The sequence below is a fragment of the Ranitomeya variabilis genome, chromosome 6, assembly GCF_051348905.1.
Source record: "Ranitomeya variabilis isolate aRanVar5 chromosome 6, aRanVar5.hap1, whole genome shotgun sequence".
Lineage (NCBI taxonomy): Eukaryota > Metazoa > Chordata > Amphibia > Anura > Dendrobatidae > Ranitomeya > Ranitomeya variabilis.
In genome coordinates, this window is record NC_135237.1 from 578033518 (window position 1) to 578058760 (window position 25243).

General features: G+C 47.0%; 1 protein-coding gene across 4 annotated transcripts in view; it reads right to left on the reverse strand.

Annotated features, from left to right (window-relative positions):
• Positions 1-25243, reverse strand: part of NRBP2 (nuclear receptor binding protein 2) — a 142805-nt gene that overhangs the window by 31374 nt on the left and 86188 nt on the right. For all 4 annotated transcript variants that reach the window (XM_077271503.1, XM_077271504.1, XM_077271505.1 and 1 more), the window contains 2 exons: positions 9112-9201; positions 3924-3979 (listed from right to left, as the gene is read on the reverse strand). In XM_077271503.1, coding sequence (XP_077127618.1) covers positions 3924-3979; positions 9112-9201 — 146 coding nt within the window. The remainder of the gene's footprint in view (positions 1-3923; positions 3980-9111; positions 9202-25243) is intronic.

A 25243-nucleotide genomic window follows, 5' to 3' on the forward strand; every position in this document is an offset into this window, starting at 1 on the left:
TCCTCCTCACCGTCCTCCTGGGTATATACTATATACATCACTACAGGACAGGACTAGAAGTGTCCGCTCCTCCTCACCGTCCTCCTGGGTATATACAGTATACATCACTACAGGACAGGACTAGAAGTGTCCGCTCCTCCTCACCGTCCTCCTGGGTATATACAGTATACATCACTACAGGACAGGACTAGAAGTGTCCGCTCCTCCTCACCGTCCTCCTGGGTATATACTATATACATCACTACAGGACAGGACTAGAAGTGTCCGCTCCTCCTCACTATCCTCCTGGGTATATACTATATACATCACTACAGGACAGGACTAGAAGTGTCCGCTCCTCCTCACCGTCCTCCTGGGTATATACTATATACATCACTACAGGACAGGACTAGAAGTGTCCGCTCCTCCTCACCGTCCTCCTGGTTATATACTATATACATCACTACAGGACAGGACTAGAAGTGTCCGCTCCTCCTCACAGTCCTCCTGGGTATATACTATATACATCACTACAGGACAGGACTAGAAGTGTCCGCTCCTCCTCACCGTCCTCCTGGGTATATACTATATACATCACTACAGGACAGGACTAGAAGTGTCCGCTCCTCCTCACCATCCTCCTGTGTATATACTATATACATCACTACAGGACAGGACTAGAAGTGTCCGCTGCTCCTCACCGTCCTCCTGGGTATATACTATATACATCACTACAGGACAGGACTAGAAGTGTCCGCTCCTCCTCACTATCCTCCTGGGTATATACTATATACATCACTACAGGACAGGACTAGAAGTGTCTGCTCCTCCTCACCGTCCTCCTGGGTATATACTATATACATCACTACAGGACAGGACTAGAAGTGTCCGCTCCTCCTCACCGTCCTCCTGGGTATATACTATATACATCACTACAGGACAGGACTAGAAGTGTCCGCTCCACCTCACCATCCCCCTGGGTATATACTATATACATCACTACAGGACAGGACTAGAAGTGTCCGCTCCTCCTCACCGTCCTCCTGGGTATATACACTATATACATCACTACAGGACAGGACTAGAAGTGTCCTCTCCTCCTCACCATCCTCCTGGGTATATACTATATACATCACTACAGGACAGGACTAGAAGTGTCCGCTCCTCCTCACCGTCCTCCTGGGTATATACTATATACATCACTACAGGACATGACTAGAAGTGTCCGCTCCTCCTCACCGTCCTCCTGGGTATATACTATATACATCACTACAGGACAGGACTAGAAGTGTCCGCTCCTCCTCACCATCCTCCTGGGTATATACTATATACATCACTACAGAACTAGAAGTGTCCGCTCCTCCTCACCGTCCTCCTGGGTATATACTATATACATCACTACAGGACAGGACTAGAAGTGTCCGCTCCTCCTCACCGTCCTCCTGGGTATATACTATATACATCACTACAGGACAGGACTAGAAGTGTCCGCTCCTCCTCACCATCCTCCTGGGTATATACTATATACATCACTACAGGACTAGAAGTGTCAGCTCCTCCTCACCATCCTCCTGGGTATATACTATATACATCACTACAGGACTAGAAGTGTCCGCTCCTCCTCACTGTCCTCCTGGGTATATACTATATACATCACTACAGGACTAGAAGTGTCCGCTCCTCCTCACCGTCCTCCTGGGTATATACTGTATACATCACTACAGGACAGGACTAGAAGTGTCCGCTCCTCCTCACCATCCTCCTGGGTATATACTATATACATCACTACAGGACAGGACTAGAAGTGTCCGCTCCTCCTCACCATCCTCCTGGGTATATACTATATACATCACTACAGGACAGGACTAGAAGTGTCTGCTCCTCCTCACCGTCCTCCTGGGTATATACTATATACATCACTACAGGACAGAACTAGAAGTGTCTGCTCCTCCTCACCGTCCTCCTGGGTATATACTATATACATCACTACAGGACAGGACTAGAAGTGTCCGCTCGTCCTCACCGTCCTCCTGGGTATATACTATATACATCACTACAGGACAGGACTAGAAGTGTCCGCTCGTCCTCACCATCCTCCTGGGTATATACTATATACATCACTACAGGACAGGACTAGAAGTGTCCGCTCCTCCTCACCGTCCTCCTGGGTATATACTATATACATCACTACAGGACAGGACTAGAAGTGTCCGCTCGTCCTCACCGTCCTCCTGGGTATATACTATATACATCACTACAGGACAGGACTAGAAGTGTCCGCTCCTCCTCACCATCCTCCTGGGTATATACTATATACATCACTACAGGACAGGACTAGAAGTGTCCGCTCCTCCTCACCGTCCTCCTGGGTATATACTGTATACATCACTACAGGACAGGACTAGAAGTGTCCGCTCCTCCTCACCGTCCTCCTGGGTATATACTATATACATCACTACAGGACAGGACTAGAAGTGTCCGCTCCTCCTCACCATCCTCCTGGGTATATACTATATACATCACTACAGGACAGGACTAGAAGTGTCCGCTCCTCCTCACCATCCTCCTGGGTATATACTATATACATCACTACAGGACAGGACTAGAAGTGTCCGCTCCTCCTCACCATCCTCCTGGGTATATACACTATATACATCATTACAGGACAGGACTAGAAGTGTCCGCTCCTCCTCACCGTCCTCCTGGGTATATACTATATACATCACTACAGGACAGGACTAGAAGTGTCCGCTCCTCCTCACCGTCCTCCTGGGTATATACTATATACATCACTACAGGACAGGACTAGAAGTGTCCGCTCCTCCTCACCGTCCTCCTGGGTATATACTATATACATCACTACAGGACAGGACTAGAAGTGTCCGCTCGTCCTCACCATCCTCCTGGGTATATACTATATACATCACTACAGGACAGGACTAGAAGTGTCCGCTCCTCCTCACCATCCTCCTGGGTATATACTGTATACATCACTACAGGACAGGACTAGAAGTGTCCGCTCCTCCTCACCGTCCTCCTGGGTATATACTATATACATCACTACAGGACAGGACTAGAAGTGTCCGCTCCTCCTCACCGTCCTCCTGGGTATATACTATATACATCACTACAGGACAGGACTAGAAGTGTCCGCTCCTCCTCACCGTCCTCCTGGGTATATACTATATACATCACTACAGGACAGGACTAGAAGTGTCCGCTCCTCCTCACCGTCCTCCTGGGTATATACTATATACATCACTACAGGACAGGACTAGAAGTGTCCGCTCCTCCTCACCATCCTCCTGGGTATATACTATATACATCACTATAGGACAGGACTAGAAGTGTCCGCTCCTCCTCACCATCCTCCTGGGTATATACTGTATACATCACTACAGGACAGGACTAGAAGTGTCCGCTCCTCCTCACCGTCCTCCTGGGTATATACTATATACATCACTACAGGACAGGACTAGAAGTGTCCGCTCCTCCTCACCATCCTCCTGGGTATATACTATATACATCACTACAGGACAGGACTAGAAGTGTCCGCTCCTCCTCACCGTCCTCCTAGGTATATACTATATACATCACTACAGGACAGGACTAGAAGTGTCCGCTCCTCCTCACCGTCCTCCTGGGTATATACTATATACATCACTACAGGACAGGACTAGAAGTGTCCGCTCCACCTCACCATCCTCCTGGGTATATACTATATACATCACTACAGGACAGGACTAGAAGTGTCCGCTCCTCCTCACTATCCTCCTGGGTATATACTATATACATCACTACAGGACAGGACTAGAAGTGTCCGCTCCTCCTCACCATCCTCCTGGGTATATACTATATACATCACTACAGGACAGGACTAGAAGTGTCCGCTCCTCCTCACCATCCTCCAGGGGTATAAAGTGAGTTTTTGTTTTTAGTCTTACCTCGAGGGCACACATGCCAAAAGAATATATGTCCACTGCGGTGCCATCTTCAGTAGCTAGAGAGAGGATGGGACAGTGAGATGTCGGCTCAGGTTACAGCAGGTGATGCTTTGTGTCGGCCATTATCACATTTTCTATGTGCTGTATATACTCTTCACGTGGACAGTACAGGGGAGGGTAGGTGACATCAGCATGTGTTTCTGTACGTGACCCCAGATGTGTCTTGTTGTAGAGTATAATTGTAAAATCTATGGCGCTCTCATAGTAACACCTAAGCATGGATTGAATGGAGCTTAGTCTGGCTCCATGACCTCCAGTTGACCATTAACTATCACTACTTTCACACTAGTGTCGTGCACTGTACATCGCTATGTGTCGTTTTGTAGAAAAAACGCATCCTGCAAAAGCGCTTGCAGGATGCGTTTTTTCTCCATAGACTAGCATTAGCGACACAGTGCGACGCATTGCCACACGTCGCAACCGTCATGCGACGGTTGCGTCGTGTTGCGTCGGACCGTCGCCACCAAAAAACATTGCATGTAATGTTTTTTGGTGCGTCATGTCTGCCACTACCGACCACGCATGCGCGGCTGGAACTCCGCCCCCGCCTCCCCGCACCTCACAATGGGGCAGCGGATGCGTTGAAAAACAGCATCCGCTGCCCCCGTTGTACGGCGCTTTCACTGCTTGCGTCGGTACGTTGCAACGACGCAATTCGTCGTGTGTCGTACGTCGCTAGTGTGAAAGTAGCCTATGACTGAGACCCTCTACCTCCCTCTCCTGCAAACAGTTAAAGCTGGTCATCTGATAGATAACAGACACAAAGTCACCCCCGGATTGCACAGCTGCCGGTCTGAGGACAGCATAGGCGGCCAGAATTTCTCAGTGTGTTGGTGGGTGGGAAAGAGCTGTGGGGCGTTTTGTGGTAGTATCACACCTGTACAGACCCGCACGTCCAGGCCCCGACATATGTGGTGGAAACAAGCTGGACTTGTGCTTTGTCTGTGATTTTTATGCTACCAGTGTGAATAAAACACTGAGCTTGAACTGAAAACCTGCGTGCGCCTCTTTACTGCGTCCCTGCCATTGCCTACCAGAGTGAATCCCCACATTTGGTGGCTTGAAGCGGGCACACCTAGTGAGGCTGGCCCTAAAATTGGATGATTTTTTTATCTCCACTTCTGGCTGGTGGCAGGGCCAGTGTATGTCCTGGGTAAAAGGACTGTTACAAACCCAGATGGGGATACCTGCAGAGATGGAGGCAGTGATGAAAGCGCTCCCAGAAGCCACCAGCCAGCAACAAACATTTAACCAACAATAGGAGACCAACCGGCTGCTAGTACAGCACGTGACAGCAATACAGACAGCAGGAGCTTGGGGGCGATCTACAATGTCCTGAAAGTGGTCCGTGCGGCAATTCTCAAGATGAAATCCTCAGATGACACTGGAACATATTATCTGGACATGCTTGACAGAGTGGTCGAAAGGGAAGGTCTACTTTGGGATCGATAGGAGGAAGTGATTGCTCCGTTTGTGGTGTCGAGACCCCAGAAAGCCTATTGCTACTTACCGGTTGAGCAAGTGGCAGACTACACAATCGGCAATCGTCCTGTGATCAGGATTGTGCTCAGTAACTACAGACAGTGTCAGGTAGGAGATGTTATACTGATTACACCAATATCAGGTGATGGAATCCGTCTTGTGGTTGTTGTGGAATCTGTGTTTGTAGTTTTTAGTTAACCCCTTCACGACATGAGCCGTACATGTACAATGCATGTCGCTTCTCCTCCTTTGTTGTGGGTTCCACCGCTGAGCCCACAACTTTTCTAGCACGTCAGCTGATTTCACTATCTGACATGTACCCCTAACAGCCGCAGGTGGAATCGCGATCTACCCGCAGCTGTCAACCTGTTAAATGCCGCTTTCTATCTCTGATAGCTGCATTTAACACAACTGCATTGGAATCGCAACACTAATCCCACCTATCGGCGCCCGTGTCACATGACTGTAGGCCGCTGATGGGTTGGCACAACAACCCGGGGTCTGCAGAAGAACCCTGGAGTTGTCATAGCCAGATAGTGGGCACCCATAGGAGGTGAGCATTTCTGCTACACAGAGAAGGGCTCAAGCCATGTGTGTAGCACTAGCGATTGGACGATCGCAGCTTCTAGTCTCCCATGAAGACTATTGCAGGAAGTGAAAAGTAAAAAAAAAATACTTTTCAAAAATACAAAAAAAAATCTAAAATTTTAAATCATCTCCCATTCAAAATAAATCAAAAGAATCAGTAAATATACACATATTTGGTATCGCCGAGTTCAGAATCGCCTGATCTATCAATATCTAAAAAAGAATTAATCCAATCGGTGAACGGAGTAACGAGAAAATGTCATAATGCCAGAATTACTTTTTTTTTTGATCACCGCTACATTGCATTAAAATACAATACACCAAAATGGTATGATTAAAAACATCAGCTCGGCACGTAAAAAATAAGCCCTGACCCAACCCGAGATCACGAAAAATGGAGACGCTACGGGACTCAGAAAATGGCATTTTTTATTTATTTATTTTTTTTTAACAAACCTTGGATTCTTTTTTCACCATGTAAATAAAAACAATCTAGGCATGTTTGGTGCTAAGAACTCGTAATGACTTGAGATTGCACTTTTTTCTCAATTTGACAGCACGTGGAATTTTTTTCCTGTTTTCTAGTACACGATATAGTAAAACCAATGGTGTCATTCAAAAGTACAAGAAAAGTTCCAAAAACAAGCCCTGACAGAAAAAATAAAAAAGTTTTGGCTCTGGGAAGAAGGGGGCAAAAAATAAACGCAAAAACGAAAAAATGGTCCGGGGGTGAAAGGGTTAATGAGATTCTGGTGCTCCGGGGAGCTGTTTGTGGACGTTACTGAGCACAATCCTGCTGAAGGGTTCACAATAAGTGGAAATAGAGGGCACCCCTCGTGATCCAGCGAGTTCACCGTCTGGAAAGTCGGGGTGCTATGTATACACGGAGACTTAAGACTATCCCACTCCACTGGTGGTAATAAACACACCAGCCGGAGACCATGCCACGAGGTGGGAATAGTTGGGCGTCTGCACTATGAGCTGATACTTGGGAGGGATTTTCCCTTATTCTTTGCCCTATGGCCAGCAGTTGTCCCACCCGGTGAGTACCCCAGTAGAAGCTCCATCGCATCGTAGTGCAAGAACCTTGTGCCCCCAAGGAAGGGATGCCGATTGTAGGTGTGACCTCCACTCCGGAGGAAAAGGGGGGAGAAAACCGTCCTGGAAGTGATGGCGGGGGAAATAGAGGACTTGCCACAGGGGCCCGAAATGTCAGATACGTTGTCCTGGGCCAGGGAAGATGTGGTAATTGGACGGGAAGTTCTCAAACCCCAGGTGAACAAAATAGAAGCGGTACAGAAGTGGCTGACCCTCTAACGACGAGGCAGGCGAGAGCTTTCCTGGGTTACTTGGGCATTTCAGATTTATTCCTAATTTTGCTACACCAACTCCTGCATTGGCCTTTGTGACACTGAGGTCGGCACTGTGTAGGACATATGTCCTGGTCACACCCAACTTCAAAAGAGAGTTTATCGTACAGACAGATGTCTCGGATGAAGGCCTAGGCGCAGTTCTGTCCCAGAAAATTAACCGGGAAGAACTCCGTGTGTTACCTGAGTTGAAAGCTCATACCAGCCGAAACCAGGCACAGTACAGTGGAGAAGGGAGAGTCTCGCCATGAAGTGGGCATTCGAGGCTCTCCGCTATTATTTGCTGGGGAGGACATTCCGCCTGGTGACTGATCATTCCCCTTACGTGGATGAGTCAAGCCAAGGAGGGGAATACTCAGGTCACCAAGTGGTTCTTGTCCCTACAAAATGTCAAGTTTATGGAGGGACACCAGGCAGGCAAGCTGCTGGAAAAGCAGCTCTATCCAGAGGCCGCTGTATGGCACCTGTCCACCCCTCGCTGGCTGCACAAAGGAGGGGGGTATGTGACGCATTGACGGGTATGGTGCTGGACAGGAGACCTATTACTTCCGGCAGGTGCCTTTCAAAACGGTAAATAGCAGGATAGGTGATCAAGACCTGGCATGACCCTTCTCTGCTATTTCGGGGAAACGCCCAGATTACACAGCTGCAGGTCTTAGGACAGCATAGACAGCCAGAACTTCTCAGTGTGTTGGTGGGTGGGGAAGTGCTGAGGGGAGTTATGTGGCAACATCACACCTGAACGCACCGGCACGTCCGGGCCCCGACCTATGTGGTGGAAACAAGCTGGACTTGTGCTTGGTGTGATGCAAGACTGTTTTTCTGCTCCCAGTGTGAATAAAACACACAGCTTGAACGGAAAACCTGCATGTGCCTCTTCACTGTGTCCCTGCCATTGCCTGAGCGAATCCCCACCATATATTATATATACATCAGAGGTGTTTACACCATACGCTCACTGTGAGCCCCCCAATATCTGGCCTTAGTGGAAGCAGCCACGGCCTCCACCATCACCTGTCAGTCAGTTGTGTAATTGTCCTGACTATAGGGGGCAGCGGAGTGTCCTGACTATAGGGGGCAGCGGAGTGTCCTGACTATAGGGGCCAGCGGAGTGTCCTGACTATAGGGGGCAGCGGAGTGTCCTGACTATAGGGGGCAGCGGAGTGTCCTGACTATAGGGGGCAGCGGAGTGTCCTGACTATAGGGAGCAGCGGAGTGTCCTGACTATAGGGGGCAGCGGAGTGTCCTGACTATAGGGGGCAGCGGAGTGTCCTGACTATAGGGGGCAGCGGAGTGTCCTGACTATAGGGAGCAGCGGAGTGTCCTGACTATAGGGGGCAGCGGAGTGTCCTGACTATAGGGGGCAGCGGAGTGTCCGGACTATAGGGGGCAGCGGAGTGTCCTGACTATAGGGGGCAGCGGAGTGTCCTGACTATAGGGGGCAGCGGAGTGTCCTGACTATAGGGAGCAGCAGAGTGTCCTGACTATAGGGGGCAGCGGAGTGTCCTGACTATAGGGGGCAGCGGAGTGTCCTGACTATAGGGGGCAGCAGAGTGTCCTGACTATAGGGGGCAGCGGAGTGTCGTTCACAGACATGTTGGTAACTGTGTGTTGTCTCCAGCTACATGGCGTCACCGAGGGTGGTCTTATCTATGTGTGTCCCTCATACGGGCAGGGAGGTCCCTTACTGCCGTACTCTGGAGGAAAGTAATGTTTGGTGCGCTGTTCTTCCCGCAGACGTCTCAGCGGAGCGCGGAGATCGTCAGGGATCGGCAATTCTGGAAAACAAGAAGCACAGAGACAATCCGGTGTGAGGTATACGGGAGCAGAGCTGAACAGTCACTGTATACAGCCGACCCCCTACAGACAGCGTACGGGCAGTAACATTATATATCAGTGTATACAGCCGACCCCTACAGACAGCGTACGGGCAGTAACATTATATATCACTGAAAAAACATAACAATAATAACAGAAACAAAACAGAAATATCAGCAAGAAAACAATCAGTATAATGAAAACTGGTCCAGCCGCTCATTCTCTCCTCACACATTATATACACAGAATAATAACTAATATTAAGTACTTTCACCTTCTGGTCCGGTCACCAAACTAAATAATAACAAATAAAATAAACAATAGCAAACAAAAACTATATACATAAATATTATTTTTTATTTATTAGTATTTTATTTTTAAATAAAATAACCACAAACTGAACAAATATATAGAATACTAAGCTATCCTCCATTCCCAACCCCCCGCACTGACCTGAGAGCTGGTCCTGCGTCTCATGCCTCAGTCCATGTCCAACGTCCATAGGCCAGATCAGGCAGTGCCAGTTTTTCCCCCAAACAACCCAGTGTCCCATAGTCCCACAAGATAATCCCACCTCCCCCCTTTTCCCACCACCCAACCTAACACCTACACCCAATTCTATATCCCTATATACAATATATACAATATATACAGCAGCACACACCACAATAATTACAAAACACGAAGCCCAAGTTCGGCGCCTGCAGCCCTACATCACTGTATAATCAAATAAAACAAAAATCTACAGTGTCAGCAGCAGCCCACCACCAGGAAAGGAGATGACCAGACTAGGGCACACTAAAAGAAAAGCCCCTCCAGAGGAGCGCGGCCCTCCGTGCGCCCAGTCTCCCATACTCCAGAGAGCGCACCTTCACCAGGTCACCGAGTATGGTCCTAAACCCATCGTCCACTGGGAGGATTTTTCGTTGCGTCGATACTAAGCATCATGCGTTCCACGTGTGATACCTAACCACTGCGCTAACTAGAAATAAGGTGCAGCGGTCCCGACCACCCAGGTCTCCGAATGCTCCATAGGCCCATTCCGCATAGGAGAGACCGGCCAGCCGAGACCAGCCAATGAAGGCGCCCACCCTGTTGTACACCTCTGTGTTGAAGGGACAATGAAGCAGGAAGTAGTCCATGCTTTCCAGCACGGTACCACAATGCTCACGAGGACAATTCCTGTCCTCAGAGCTCCTACACTTCAGATTGTCCCTCACACACAGTTTCCCATGGAAGCAGAACAAAGCCAAGTCCCAAAACTTCGAGGGGATCCTGATAGAATTCAGAAGATGCAAACCCTCCCCAAGATCCCGACTTGGGCAATCCCTGAGCGCCAGAGGCCTCTGGAAATGGGTCAACAGAACCCTATTGTCAAGGAGTTTCCTTGGCAGAGTCCTGATCTCCCACATTCCCAGACCCCACCGACGAATTACCTTCAGAACCAAGGTAGCGTAAGCCGGAAGATGTCCATGCAGTGTGCGAAGATTCTTCATTTGCCCTCCTGTCTCCCATTCCTGGAAGAAAGGCTGAAACCATCCCCTACAGGAGAATACCCACGGAGGAGCCCTCTCTTTCCAGAGGTTTGCAATATTGATCTTAATGAAGGTATCCACAAGGAATACCACAGGGTTGACCACATACCCAACCCTCCTAGTCTCCTCGTACGGTAAGTAACCTCCCTCTTGACCAGGTTCAGTCTATTCCCCCATAACAGTTGGAAGAACAAACTGTAGACCCAAGTCCACAGAGATTCCGGCAAGATGCACACATGGCCCAGAAAAATGAGTAAAGGGAGCAGGTAAGTTTTGATCAGGATCTACTCCTCCCAGCCAGAGACTCTCACACTTATCCAGGTTAATCTTGGACCCGGATGCCTCCGAGCAGCGATCTACCTCTGACATCAGCCACCCTGCCTCCCCGTGAGAGGAAACAAAAACAGTGACATCATCGACATATGCCTCCACCCTCAGAGTGGCTTCCGATGCTGCCTGGTCCATCCCGATCCCGGCCAATGGTCCATGCTCCTAAGAAGTGGGTCAATCGCAAACAACAAGTACAGCAACGGGCTCAAGAGACAACCCTGATGAACACCGGACCCAACCTCAAAAGAGCTGCCAATCCACCTGTTCACAAGCAGGAAACTCTCTGCCCCACCGTACAAGGTTTCAAGCCAATCAACAAATCCCCCCCCCCCCCGGCAGGCCATATCTCAGAAGGACGGACCAGAGGTACTCGTGATTAACCCGATCAAACGCTTTTGCCTGGTCCATTGACAGCATGAACCCCTTCCAGTGACCAACCCTACCCTGCTCCACTGCCTCTCAGACACAGAGCACAGCACTAAATGTGCTGCGGCCTGGAACAGAGAAATGCTGGGACTCCGAAAGGAGTCGGGGTGCAAATTTCACCAGCCGAGTAAACACCACCTTTGCAAGAACCTTCCTGTCTGCATTGAGAAGCGCTATGGGATACCAATTCTCAACACAAGATGGGTTCTTACCCTTTGACAAGATGATAAGGGAACACCTACATTGACTTTGGCAGAGTGCCCGAGGAAATAATAATAAATAATAATAATCTCATCCCAATCAAGATCCCTCTTCCCCAAGAGGTGCGAGTAGAAGGATCTGACAACCTCCAGGATCCCTGATCTGGATCGCCTCAGGGACCCCGTAGTGTCAACCAGTCCTGTTACCACTTTACTATTCACTGACATCTTGCAGTCTCTGTAAGGGTCGGGCGAGCGGTACTTCCCGTAATCCCTCTCAAAAACCAAAGATGCGTGTCTATCGTACTGACACCTCATAAGCAAAGATTTCACTCTGGAGATCTCCTCGCGGCTACCTCCAGTTGAGACAAGATGCTCGAGTTTCTTCCTCAGACACTGATACAGGCGGTACCTGCTCAGATTCCTGAGGCTCGAGAGCTGGCGGAAGAATCTCGCCACCCTTTTTTTGAACATCTCCCACCACTCTGACCTACTACTACAAAGATCCAGTAAGGGTACCTGGCTCTGAAGAAAATCCTCAAAGGACTGTCTAATCTCTGCTTCTTCCAAGAGAGAAGAATTGAGCCTCCTTTGACTAAAGCCTACAGTACAGACCAAAAGTTTGGACACACCTTCTCATTTAAATATTTTTCTGTATTTTCATGACTATGTAAATTGTACATTCACACTGAAGGCATCAAAACTATGAATTAACACATGTGGAATTATATACTTAACAAAAAAGTGTGAAACAACTGAAATCATGTCTTATATTCTAGGTTCTTCAAAGTAGCCACCTTTTGCTTTGATGACTGCTTTGCACACTCTTGGCATTCTCTTGATGAGCTTCAAGAGGTAGTCACCGGGAATGGTCTTCACTTCACAGGTGTGCCCTGTCAGGTTTAAGAAGTGGGATTTCTTGCCTTATAAATGGGGTTGGGACCATCAGTTGTGTTGTGCAGAAGTCTGGTGGATACACAGCTGATAGTCCTACTGAACAGACTGTTAGCTGCTTTTTTCTTGCCATAATACAAATTCTAAGTAAAGAAATATCCTCATCGATGCCCAAATCAGTGCAGCACTTTTTATTTTCCTTTTCATTTATGTATTTGTCCGACGCTTAAAATGGAGAAAACACTTTATCAAGGAAAATAAAAAGTGTGTAATAATTATAGGGGATAACTCAGGAGACTCTTTGCGTGGAACAAGACAACTACAGGACACAGTTTTATAAGTCGTAAAGTCTATATTATCACACGGTGATTCAAACAGGTGCAGAGAGAAACTCAAGTCCACAACACTTGGTGCACATAATAAACGCAGCTTAGCAGTCTATTGGGAACTTCAGAGGAAAATGCAATCAAGCAGAAAGTCTATAAAGCACAGTTATTCTTGAGGATACTTGACACAAATAAATCCTTGTCTTAGTCCAAACACAGATAGATAAGCTTATAAGGCAGTTCAAATAATATCTTAGCTCAACCAGGGAGGCCTGGTTAATAGTCTCAGGTTATTGCAAAGCAGCCACAGCTTACATGTCCAGCAAATGCAGATGGAAGTAAACACGAGCAGCAGATGGAGGATTACTGGAAACTGGTGTATGCAGCAGGAACTCAGAGCAGAGTAGCAGGATCACCACACAGGTTCACAGGAGCAGGTGTATAGCCAGGGAGTAATCAGAGGTCAGGAGCTGGATGCAAGGCAGAATACTCTAGCACAGACTGAAGGCTGGGGTGGAGTTTTATAGCAGGAAGACACAGTGCACATGAGACGAAAGACGCCATCTTGGAAAAGGGCATTAATGCACAAAAGGTAAAAAATGTTCAGAGTCCTGACAAAGTGCTGCACTGATTTGGGCATCGATGAGGATATCCTAAGTGATGTTAGACTTTTGTTTCACTTAGGGGATGTCGACCCCAACGATTTGTGAAAGGGACCTTTCACAGATCTGAAAAATAAAAGCAAACATATGCCACCTGTTACAGGTGATTTAAGTACAGTTGATGTTTTTTTGAACCTGGTAACCAATGATCTAACGGAACTTGAACAAAAAGTATGAAGGATTTCCACAATCTAACTAAGGCAGAGATGGAGGGTCTTTGTGAACTTAAAAGGGATCGAGATAGAGTATTCAAGCTCTCAGATAAAGGGGGTAACATAGTGGTTATGGATGGATCTCAGTACAGGACCCTATGTTACTCCCTTCTGCAGAAAGAGATGGGATACGAGAGACTTGAAAAGAACCCTACAAAGTCATATCATAGCGAACTAAAAGACTTGGTGATGGAGGCCTTCTATAATAAATTGATGGCACTGAAAGAGACTACCTTATACCAACCCATCCGGTAGTAGCAACATTTTATTGCCTACCAAAAATTCACAAAGGTACAAATCCCCTTAAAGGGAGACCTATTGTTTCTGGAATTGGAAGCCTTAGTCAAAATTTAGGCCTCTATGTGGACAAAATCCTAAGACCATTTGTCGTCTTCTTAAGCTCCTATATGCGTGACACAACGGACCTCCTTTTGAAACTAGATAATGTTGAGTTAGAGACAGACATGTTACTATGTTCTATTGATGTAGAAGCACTATATTCCTCAATCTCTCACGAAAAAGGTAGCATGGCTGTGGATTACTACCTTAGAACGAGAGGGTGTCAATACAATGACCACAACAAGTTCGTCATCCAGGCTTTGGAATTTTGTCTTACAAAAAACTACTTCCTCTTTGACAATAAGTACTTCCACCAGCTCAGGGGCACAGCCATGGGGAGTCCATGTGCCCCGTCGTACACCAACCTGCTCCTGGGCTGGTGGGAAAAAAATGTCATTTTTGGCGAAACTACGCCTATAACTGAGGAGAATATTGTACTTTGGCTACGTTATATAGATGACGTGTTCATCATCTGGAGGGGTATCGAGGTCAGCTTCAGTTCCTTTGTAATGGGCCTGAACCAAAATGACCTGGGCTTGCATTTCACTTTTGAAATTAATCACTCCAGGTTACCTTTTTTGGACATTATGATTGAGAGAGGGAGAGATGGACAACTAAAGACCATAACGTACAGAAAACCAACGGCATCTAATTCCCTCCAGAGGTGAGAATCCAACCGTCCGGCCCCCCTCAGGAGGGACATCCCAAAAGGCCAGTATCTCCGGATATGGAGAAATTGTTCGGATAATACAACATACCAAAAACAAAAGAACGATCTGAAAGGAACGGGGCTACACGGATAATGTCCTGAAAGAAACATTTAGGTCCTCCTCTATGTTAGTGAGAAAAGACTTACTCCATTTCAGAAAAAGGAGAACAATGACACCATTAGGCTCATCACGAGATACACTAATGGAGCGAGAGACCTAAGAGAGATTATACAAAGGTATTGGCCTATTCTCGAGATGGATGCCGATCTGAGACGTTATCACTCCCTCACCACAAATCTCCTACAGAAGAGGTCGTTCTATTAAAGACAGAATAGTCCTCAGCCATTTTACTTCCACCTCTACTTCAACAAACCCCACTTGGTTAGGGAATCAGGTAAAAGGCTGCTACAGATGTGGCAGTTGTTAATATTGCAGAGCTATGAGCCAAGGAACGGAATATAAGAGCAATGTGACGGGGAAAACCTTCCGTATAAATCACTTTATCGACTGTAAGACCATGGGGGTTGTATACAAAATGACGTGCGAGTGTGGCCTTGAATATGTAGGAAAAACCAGTAGGGAACTAAGAAGGAGGGTGGGAGAGCATCACAGAGACACCATAAACAGGAGAGATACCCCAGTGGTAAACCATATAAACAAGGTACATAATGGGAATGTGAACATTGTTAAGTTTATGGGGATTGACAGGATCTAACAGTCTCAAAGAGGAGGTGACTGGGAGAAGTGCATCTTGCAAAAAGAAAGTAGGTGGATATTTCGCCTACAAACAACAACACCAAAAGGTCTCAACGAACAACTAAACTATTCTTCCTTCCTGTAGCTGTAGTGGCATAATAGGGTCTGAAAGAATAGGGACAGCCGCCGTTGAGTGGGGGCACCACTGTGCAGGAGATAGGGTGCCAACCTCCGCCACAGGTAGATCAATAGGTAAATGTCAACTAGGGATACATTTTAGCGTCACCCTTTTCTATCATTTCCTATATTTGGGAGGTCTGTTGTGTCATTGCTTATGAATTTATTCTAAAAAATACAAAAACAATATCTAGAGAATTGACATCCTAGATGGCCTTCTTTTATTCCACCTCATAAAATAGCGAGGCCACGGCTAGAATGTACTTGAGTGTTCACGATATCGTATTGGGCTTCTGTTAGGCTTTATCCATGAAGGTATAAAAAATATTTTTTGGATTATGATTTAATCCTGTACTTATCCGTTAGGGCCCAATTTATCTAGGATATGAATAAATATAATATTAGATTATCCGAGTAGTCACCTATGGTATAGGCTCATTAACGATAAATGATACCCTAATATAACAAGTTTATGCACATCACTATTTATAAGATGCGGTATGATCACAAACCGCAAGCGGGTCAAGATACCCTGACTGCGTTCCAATTACCGGAAGTGATGAATGCGCTCCAGAACACGGTGCATGCGTTCCAATAACCGGAAGGGCCTTTCCTGGTGTCCGGAAACACTCGGCACTAAACACCGGCGCTCAGCTGATAAAAAGCAAGTGAGTGAAAGAGAACTTCAGCAAAGCTCATTTCATTGTAACACGTATGTCACGATGCCCCTGATGATTCTTTGCACAATGAAACGCGTTGGGAGACTGTATGTGTGAAAGGGACCATCTGGCAGAGAAACGGCAATGATCCACGGCCAGAGAAGCGTCTTCATGAACTCAGCCTGATAGAACCGGTGTATACACCCGGAGATACAGGTGGTATAAACTGTTGGAGAGGAATCAAACCCAGCATCACGGCGTACAGAACGTATGCCTCTAAATGGGTCTCTATGAGAGCGGCATAGATGTGTTCAGGCTGTGGTGTGGGATTAATGATACATATAGGGATGGAATTCTTTGGTTTCCTCCTGCATTTTTTGAGCTTGTTGCCGATTTTATACACCGCCAATCTCTGATATTTAATGATAGCGCGTCACTCAGCATCAAGGTAGCAGTCTTTGACGATATCTGTGCCAGACTGCTGTTGAGCGCTAAAGTCACATGCATAACATATGTTTTGGTAAATGTTGCGGTAAAGTGCTAACGAACACCTCCATAAAGCACATTCTACGCTGATTTAACATGTTTTTGGTCAGTATTACGGTACAATGCTGATGAATATTCTCATAAAGCACATCCTACATCTGTTTATAGGACATGTTTGTGATCCGCAAAGAAGGTGGGAACCACCTGATATAAGAGTGAATATTGACATTTGAAGGCCGACAAACCACAAACTGTGATATAGCGTGGTTATATCCAAACCATAACGAGTCTGTGGTGGTTTTTTAATTAAGTTACTTGCACCTTATCTTTGTTTTTCTTGCACCATCACCGTATTGCAGTTTATTTTGGCACCTGAGTTAATGATTTTAAAGGATTAATAATTATAGTTTAATTTTTATATTTACTCCAAAACCTGCTGTTGCTGACGACATTAATGGACGCCAGCGTCAACGGAGTGGGTACCGCCATCATTGGTGATTGAGTTAGATGGCTCTCTTCTTCCCACTCCCCTTATTCTCTGCCTCAGAGGAGGAATCCTTCCCCCTCTTTATCGACACAGAGGTGTCCATTTCTTTTTATCGTCCTCGTTTCGGACTCTGGGCCAGTGCCTCTCTCCAAGGACCTTACATTCCCAGAAGAAGGAGACTCGGCGTCCCCTGTGAGCCCCGCCGAAGCCAGAACACCGCCCTCAGCTTCCTCCTCAGAGGAAGAGATGTTCTCAAGGGCTTAGAACCGGTTAGAAAGACCAACCAGTGGGGAGTCAGTTTTTCCTTCCTTAGGTACCTTGGTCAGAGCGGGAGATTTTTTATCTCCCTTCTTTCTCTTCTTTTTGGTGCCGAACTTACGCTTGTCCTCTAGCCACTGCCTATTATCCTCATCCATACTTTCATAATGGGAGGATTCAGAGGCAGTGGCGCTTTCCTCCCTGTGGATCCTCCTGACCTCCTCATCCAATTCATCATTCCTCGGGGCCTCAGCAACAAGACTGGCGTCCTGGACAGGGGCTGTCCCGGTAGCCCAGAGCTCGCCCAGCTCCCTCTTCTGTCTGCAGCTGGGTAGGCTTCTTTTCTATTGCTTTTCCTCCTTGGCCCCTCAGCTAAATCACCCCTGCTAGTCCCTTCCCCAGCAGAATCAGCCTCACGGCTTTCTCCCACCGGGGTCACGACTGCATTAGCGAAGGAGCAAGGACAATGGCTGACTGGGTGACCTAACTCACCACACAGGTGGCACCTAATCTCCACACAAGATTGTCATGGATCCCACCGGATACGTCAGGGATCCCACCAATCTGTCATGGTTCACGGGGAAGATACCTTTATCATCCCCACCACTCACACCAATTTGTCATGAACCGGGGTTGTTTGGTTGCCCCTGGTTCCTTCTGAAGGGGATTTATCTATATCCCACTTCACAGTTCCGGTTTGGAACTTGCAGCTCTCTGGCATCCCCTTTACCCTCGAGATAACTACTCCCACTCAGGCGGGAACAATAATTATCAACGCTGTGGTTGCTACAAAGCCTCCCAAATGCACAGAACAAAGTATGCTGCCACCAGCTCCGATTCTCTTAATTGTTAACGGGTCCAGAGCCAACCCAAATCAGTAGCATAATTCCCTTCAGAGGATGCGACAGTTAGTTATAGAACAAGGAGAGACAAGCTAATAAATTGTATATTTTACTCAAAAAAAGGTAGGCAGTGTTTACAAAGTATAAAAAAGAAATTATAAAGGAGACAATTGCACATGTACAATGCAAATTACAAATAAAATGGGATTAAAATTGAAAAGAACACTTACAGGTCATTCAGATCATTTCATCTCCAGTTTGCCCATGTGCTCAGGAGATACATCAAGATGCATATCACATCTGTAGAGCAGCTAGACCCCGGACAAAAGACACTGCAAGAATGCTGTCTCACTAAGTTATTCCTAGCCCAAAACCCAGACACTTCCCCTGTGGTGACATCACTTAGAGGCTGACACCTCCCCTTTACTTAGAATATGAAAATTATTTTTACGCATATCTCGCTGTATGAACCTCGTATAAGAAAGACATGATGATCAGAATGTGCCCCACATCATGGAGATTCTTTTAAGTGTAAGCACAGCGTACTTACATGAACCGCATAAGGAGAAATCCACATTTTGCACTCTTTGCGTTTAGCTGCTAGCGGTTTCAGTGAGTGATAGATCTATCTGGAATATACACTCACCGGCCACTTTATTAGGTACACCTGTCCAACTTCTTATTAACACTTAATTTCTAATCAGCCAATCACATGGCGGCAACTCAGTGCATTTAGGCATGTAGACATGGTCAAGACAATCTCCTGCAGTTCAAACCGAGCATCAGTATGGGGAAGAAAGGTGATTTGAGTGCCTTTGAACGTGGCATGGTTGTTGGTGCCAGAAGGGCTGGTCTGAGTATTTCAGAAACTGCTGATCTACTGGGATTTTCACGCACAACCATCTCTAGGGTTTACAGAGAATGGTCCGAAAAAGAAAAAAAATCCAGTGAGCGGCAGTTCTGTGGGCGAAAATGCCTTGTTGATGCCAGAGGTCAGAGGAGAATGGGCAGACTGGTTCGAGCTGATAGAAAGGCAACAGTGACTCAAATCGCCACCCGTTACAACCAAGGTAGGCCTAAGAGCATCTCTGAACGCACAGTGCGTCGAACTTTGAGGCAGATGGGCTACAGCAGCAGAAGACCACACCGGGTACCACTCCTTTCAGCTAAGAACAGGAAACTGAGGCTACAATTTGTACAAGCTCATCGAAATTGGACAGTAGAAGATTGGAAAAACGTTGCTTGGTCTGATGAGTCTCGATTTCTGCTGCGACATTCGGATGGTAGGGTCAGAATTTGGCGTAAACAACATGAAAGCATGGATCCATCCTGCCTTGTATGGAGCATCTTTGGGATGTGCAGCCGACAAATCTGCGGCAACTGTGTGATGCCATCATGTCAATATGGACCAAAATCTCTGAGGAATGCTTCCAGCACCTTGTTGAATCTATGCCACGAAGAATTGAGGCAGTTCTGAAGGCAAAAGGGGGTCCAACCCGTTACTAGCATGGTGTACCTAATAAAGTGGCCGGTGAGTGTATAATTCTAATATCTCTAGCCCGGATCGGTGCCAGAATATGTCACTTTAATGGAACAAAGAATATCATGGTGGCTACACCAGTTTCAACTAGTACCATGTGGGAGGGGGAATGAGTAGTTTTAGGGAGACTGCTCTGCCTGCAGCATACAACCATAATAATTCTTCAGGGAGGGCTTCAGGGTTCACACACACACAAGCAGCAGGCAGAGAGAGCAGAGAGGGGGGTCGGAATAGCCCACAGCGTGTCTCTGGAAAGCCATGTAACCTTCTGAAAGCAAACTCACAATATGACATTTTTACATTATCGTGACAAAGATACAGCACGATGGCCGATATCCCACAATGCACATTTCTGCACAGTGCAGTTTGCACTGTAGTGTGTGGGGTCGCCGCACCAGTGGCAGAGCTTCGGTTGTCCCCGGGAGAAGACCAGGATACGATCCCTACCCAGGAAGGCAGATGATGGAATGTGGACAACCGTACCACCTGAATGCTTAAAGGGAAGGTGCCACCAGTTTTCTTGTAGTTTTTATTTTTTTTTAAATTAAGATTAAAATAGTAATTAAAATGTATTAATGCAATGTTTGCACTGTTTGCAAACATTTCTATATGAAAAATATTATGTATTTTCTTACAAATATATATATATATATATATATATATATATATATATATATATATATATATATACACACAGTATATTTACCACTAGGGGGAGCATTTTCCATTTTAGAACTCAAGCAGCTATAATAAGACTTACCAGCTTTAATGTTAGCAGCAAACTTGGGGAAGTAACTGCTGACATCACCATATCCCTCCCCTTTTTGGTGGTCTCCCTGGGGCAGAATGAAGAGTAGAATCACAGGGCAGTGCCATTTTGTGGGTGACTGCCCTGTGATCTGATATCACCAGCAGTTACTGTTTTTCTCACTCCCATCAGGTTCTCTCACCCAGATTACATGATTCTCTCATCCCACTCCACAATGCCTGGCCATTCACTGCAGACCCCACAGCTCCTTATCTTATCTTACAAAGGCATGAATCTGTTCTGCTGGAAGCAGTACTGCTTATGTTTAATTAGCAGATCCAGGGCTCCATGAAAACGGCAACAGAACACTCCCACTACTGTGAATTGTGCAGCCCACAGAGAGGTGCCCAGTTCACAGTAGCGACAGTTCTATTACAATAGATAGGGTCGGAGTCCATCTGTTATCTCCTATGACCATGGGGTGCCGTATTATGACACTGATAGTGTCGTGCTGCTACTGTGAAAACAAGAGGTCAGCCCCCAGTGACTTCTTTAAACTTCTATAACACACAAAATACGTTTCAAATACATTCAAAACTTGGTTATAACAGCATGTTATGCTACATTACATTGATTTATTAATGATTGTGAGGCTGTGGCCTCTGATACAGCTAGGGGGTGCTGTTTTTTCTCCCCAGAATGTGCATGCAGACGGATGAAGTCCATAGGTGTGCATGAGAGTCATGGATTTCCGGTCCGTGTTTTCCAGTTGGCTGAAGGCCACAGGTTTGTGTGTGTTTAAAAGCCCTGCAGTAAGGGGTATGGGCGTGTCAGGCCGTGCAGGCCGTGTCGGCCGTGTCAGGTGTCTGGCCAGATGAGGCCAGGTGCGCGAGGTGCACGTCAGTGTCAGTCTGGTGTGTGCTGGTCTGCAGAGTGCATGGAGGCCAGCAGAGCCAGCACCCAGGACAGCTGAATAGCCTGGCACCCGCAGCGTACACAGAGATGCAAGTCGTCCATGGTACTGGTCTCGGAGGTGGACAGTCCTGTGCCCGGAGGTGGACAGTCCTGTGCCCGGAGGTGGACAGTCCTGTGCCCGTAGGAGTTGGATGTGGACAGTCCTGTGCCCGGAGGTGGATGTTCTGTGCCCGGAGGTGGATGTCCTGTGCCCGAAAGAGGACTAGCATGTGCAACGATTGCAAACAGGTGGATATGGTGCCCGGGAGCTATCCGGAGGATATCCTGAACTGTGTACGACTGTGTGAGTAAAGAGTGAGTACAGAGACTCTGTCTTATTTGTACCCGGCTGCACTCCAGAGGATAAAGAGTGCAGTGCGCTGAGTGAGTACAGAGACTGTGATACAGCGATGCAGGACACCCACGAGAACTAGTCAGAGGAGGGCTGGCGTGTGTAGTGTCTGCAACATATGAGGCTGTGTGTATGGAGACATATAGAGACTGAGATGGCGTGCGGTCGCCCAGGGAAACTAGACAAGGGAAGTCTGGCCTGTTTAGGGACCGCAAATCTAAAGCCATGTGAAATGTATTGCATTGAACTGGTGTAAACTAATCACTGAAGTTATATGCATTTGTGTGTACTGGACTTTAATGCTGTGAAGAAACACATTAAAGACACTTTTGTGTTTGAATGTGTGGGTCACTGCTTCTTCACTGCGTACGAAGCTACTACAGCTTTACATGATCTACAAACACGATACCTTCCCTTTAAGTTTTACCATAAACGTCCAGGCCCCTGACCAGATACCAAACTCGTCACGGTTTTTCTTTGGCATTTCCACCACCTCTCCATACCGGCCAAGCCACACCATGATGTCATAACAAGAAAGCGACTCGTTACAGGTCATCACGGTCACTTTCTTGACTTGGTTTTGGTGAGACACCGCCTGAATGGCAAAGTCTCGCCAGCCAGGTTCTTATTTTGCCAACTCATAATTTGACCAGAAGAGCTCAAGCCCCTCCGGCCGAACAAAGCTGACATCAAACTCAGGTGTGGAATAGGGATGTATCAAGGCATAGATGACAATTGCCTTGAATCCTACCTTCAGCAGGAGCTCCACAACCTTATACCTTGGAGGACACGGATCAATACCCCTGCACCGAAGACGGACCACATTCCTATGCACACTACCCGGCCCGTCTGTTGGGAGGGACCACACTGTATCCCCCCTCTTTGCTCTCGGAAGGCCCTGAGGCCATGCCTCTTTATCCAGAAGGATAGATCAACCTCTCGACCCTCTACCATTAGTGATCTCTCCCCTGTCTTTGGAGCGTGCCATCCCCAGAGCCCGGAGATGGGGAGGAAACTCTCCAAAAACTCACAAGTTCAATGGATGCAAGAATTGTGAAGGTGACATCACAGAAGGCTCCTATGTTACATGTAACTTGGCCTGTTAGGAGTTTTGGAGTTAAATACCTTTTTTGCTCAGTGAATGTGACCTCCTAATGCTGCAAATTCCACAAATGAGAATTTTCAGTTCTTTATATCAAATGTTTAGAAATACTACTGTGCCTAATAATTTGGAACAGTGCATTGTGAGGTTTTATTCATTTTGGAGATTATACTGTTATCATTGGGAGGTTTCTTCAATAAAATTCGATGTATAATCTAACGGGTGATGACTTTTATTAGACTGACTGTCATTTGCACCAACCATTTAGGAAAATGCGAGAAAAATGTAATCTGCATAATAATTTGGAACATGGCGTAGACCAAGAGTTTTCCTCATCCATACCCACCACCACATTCACTCCTGCTGGACCAGTGACAACAGGGGGTGACATTTTGACCTCCACATAATCAGGCAAAAGGGGCTGAGTATCCTCCACAGAGGGGTCCTGCTTCCGTACATTACGTGCCCCTCACCCCATAATCCTGGATGTAGGACCTGTGTGAAGTCCCCTCGTGAAGCCTCTTTATGGCTTGGTCCATGTGGTCTTCAGACGGATCTACGACTCTTATTACATCCAATGCAAAAGCAGAAGTCATCACTCCAACCTCCAATACTGAGGTCAGTGGACATCTGAATCCGGATTTCTGACTCGTAGCCCAGTGCGGTGCAGACACCCCCACTGATGGGGGAGCAGACCGATGACCACACAACAATGGAGGAGCAGAGAGATGACCGCACAAGAATGGAGGAGCAGAGAAATGACCGCACAACAATGGAGGAGCAGAGAGATGACAACAGAACAATGGAGGAGCAGAGAGATGACCGCACAACAATGGAGGAGCAGAGAGATGACCTCACAACAATGGAGGAGCAGAGAGATGACCGCACAAGAATGGAGGAGCAGAGAAATGACCGCACAACAATGGAGGAGCAGAGAGATGACAACAGAACAATGGAGGAGCAGAGAGATGACCGCACAACAATGGAGGAGCAGAGAGATGACCGCACAACAATGGAGGAGCAGAGAGATGACCGCACAACAATGGAGGAGCAGAGAGATGACTGAACAACAATGGAGGAGCAGAGCGATGACAATACAACAATGGAGGAGCAGAGAGATGACAGCACAACAATGGAGGAGCAGAGAGATGACCGCACAACAATGGAGCAGAGCGATGACCGCACAACAATGGAGGAGCAGAGAGATGACAGCACAACAATGGAGGAGCAGATAGATGACCGCACAACAATGGAGGAGCAGATAGATGACCACACAACAATGGAGGAGCAGAGAGATGACCTCACAACAATGGAGGAGCAGAGATGACCGCTCAACAATGGAGGAGCAGAGAGATGACCTCTCAACAATGGAGGAGCAGAGAGATGACAGCACAACAATGGAGGAGCAGAGAGATGACCGCACAACAATGGAGCAGAGCGATGACCGCACAACAATGGAGGAGCAGAGAGATGACCGCACAACAATGGAGGAGCAGATAGATGACCGCACAACAATGGAGGAGCAGATAGATGACCACTGTTGTGGATTCTGTTTTTGGGCTCCCTCTGGTGGTTACAGCTGGTACTGGGTGACTTTGGTGGGTTGCGGTCTCTGGTTTCCACCTGTCCATCAGAGGCTGGGTGTTTCCTATTTAACCTGGCTTTCCTGTCATTCCCTTGCCGGCTATCAATGTATCAGTGTGTCTGTTACCTTTGCTACCTGCTCCTAGGCCTTCAAGACAAGCTAAGTCTGGATTTCCCTGTTTCATGTTTGCTTTCATGTTTTTAGTCCAGCTTGCAGATATGTAATTCTCTGCTGCTGGTTGCTCTAGTGGGCTGAAATTACCACTCATGTACCATGAGTTGGCACATGAGTTCAAGTAATTTCAGGATGGTATTTTGAAGGGTTTTAAGCTGACCGCGCAGTTCACCTTTTGTATCCTCTGCTATCTAGCTTAAGCGGGCCTCATTTTGCTGAATCTGTTTTCATAACTACGTTTGTGCCTTCCTCTCATTTCACCGTCATTATATGTGGGGGGCTGCTATTTCTGTGGGAATATTTCTCTG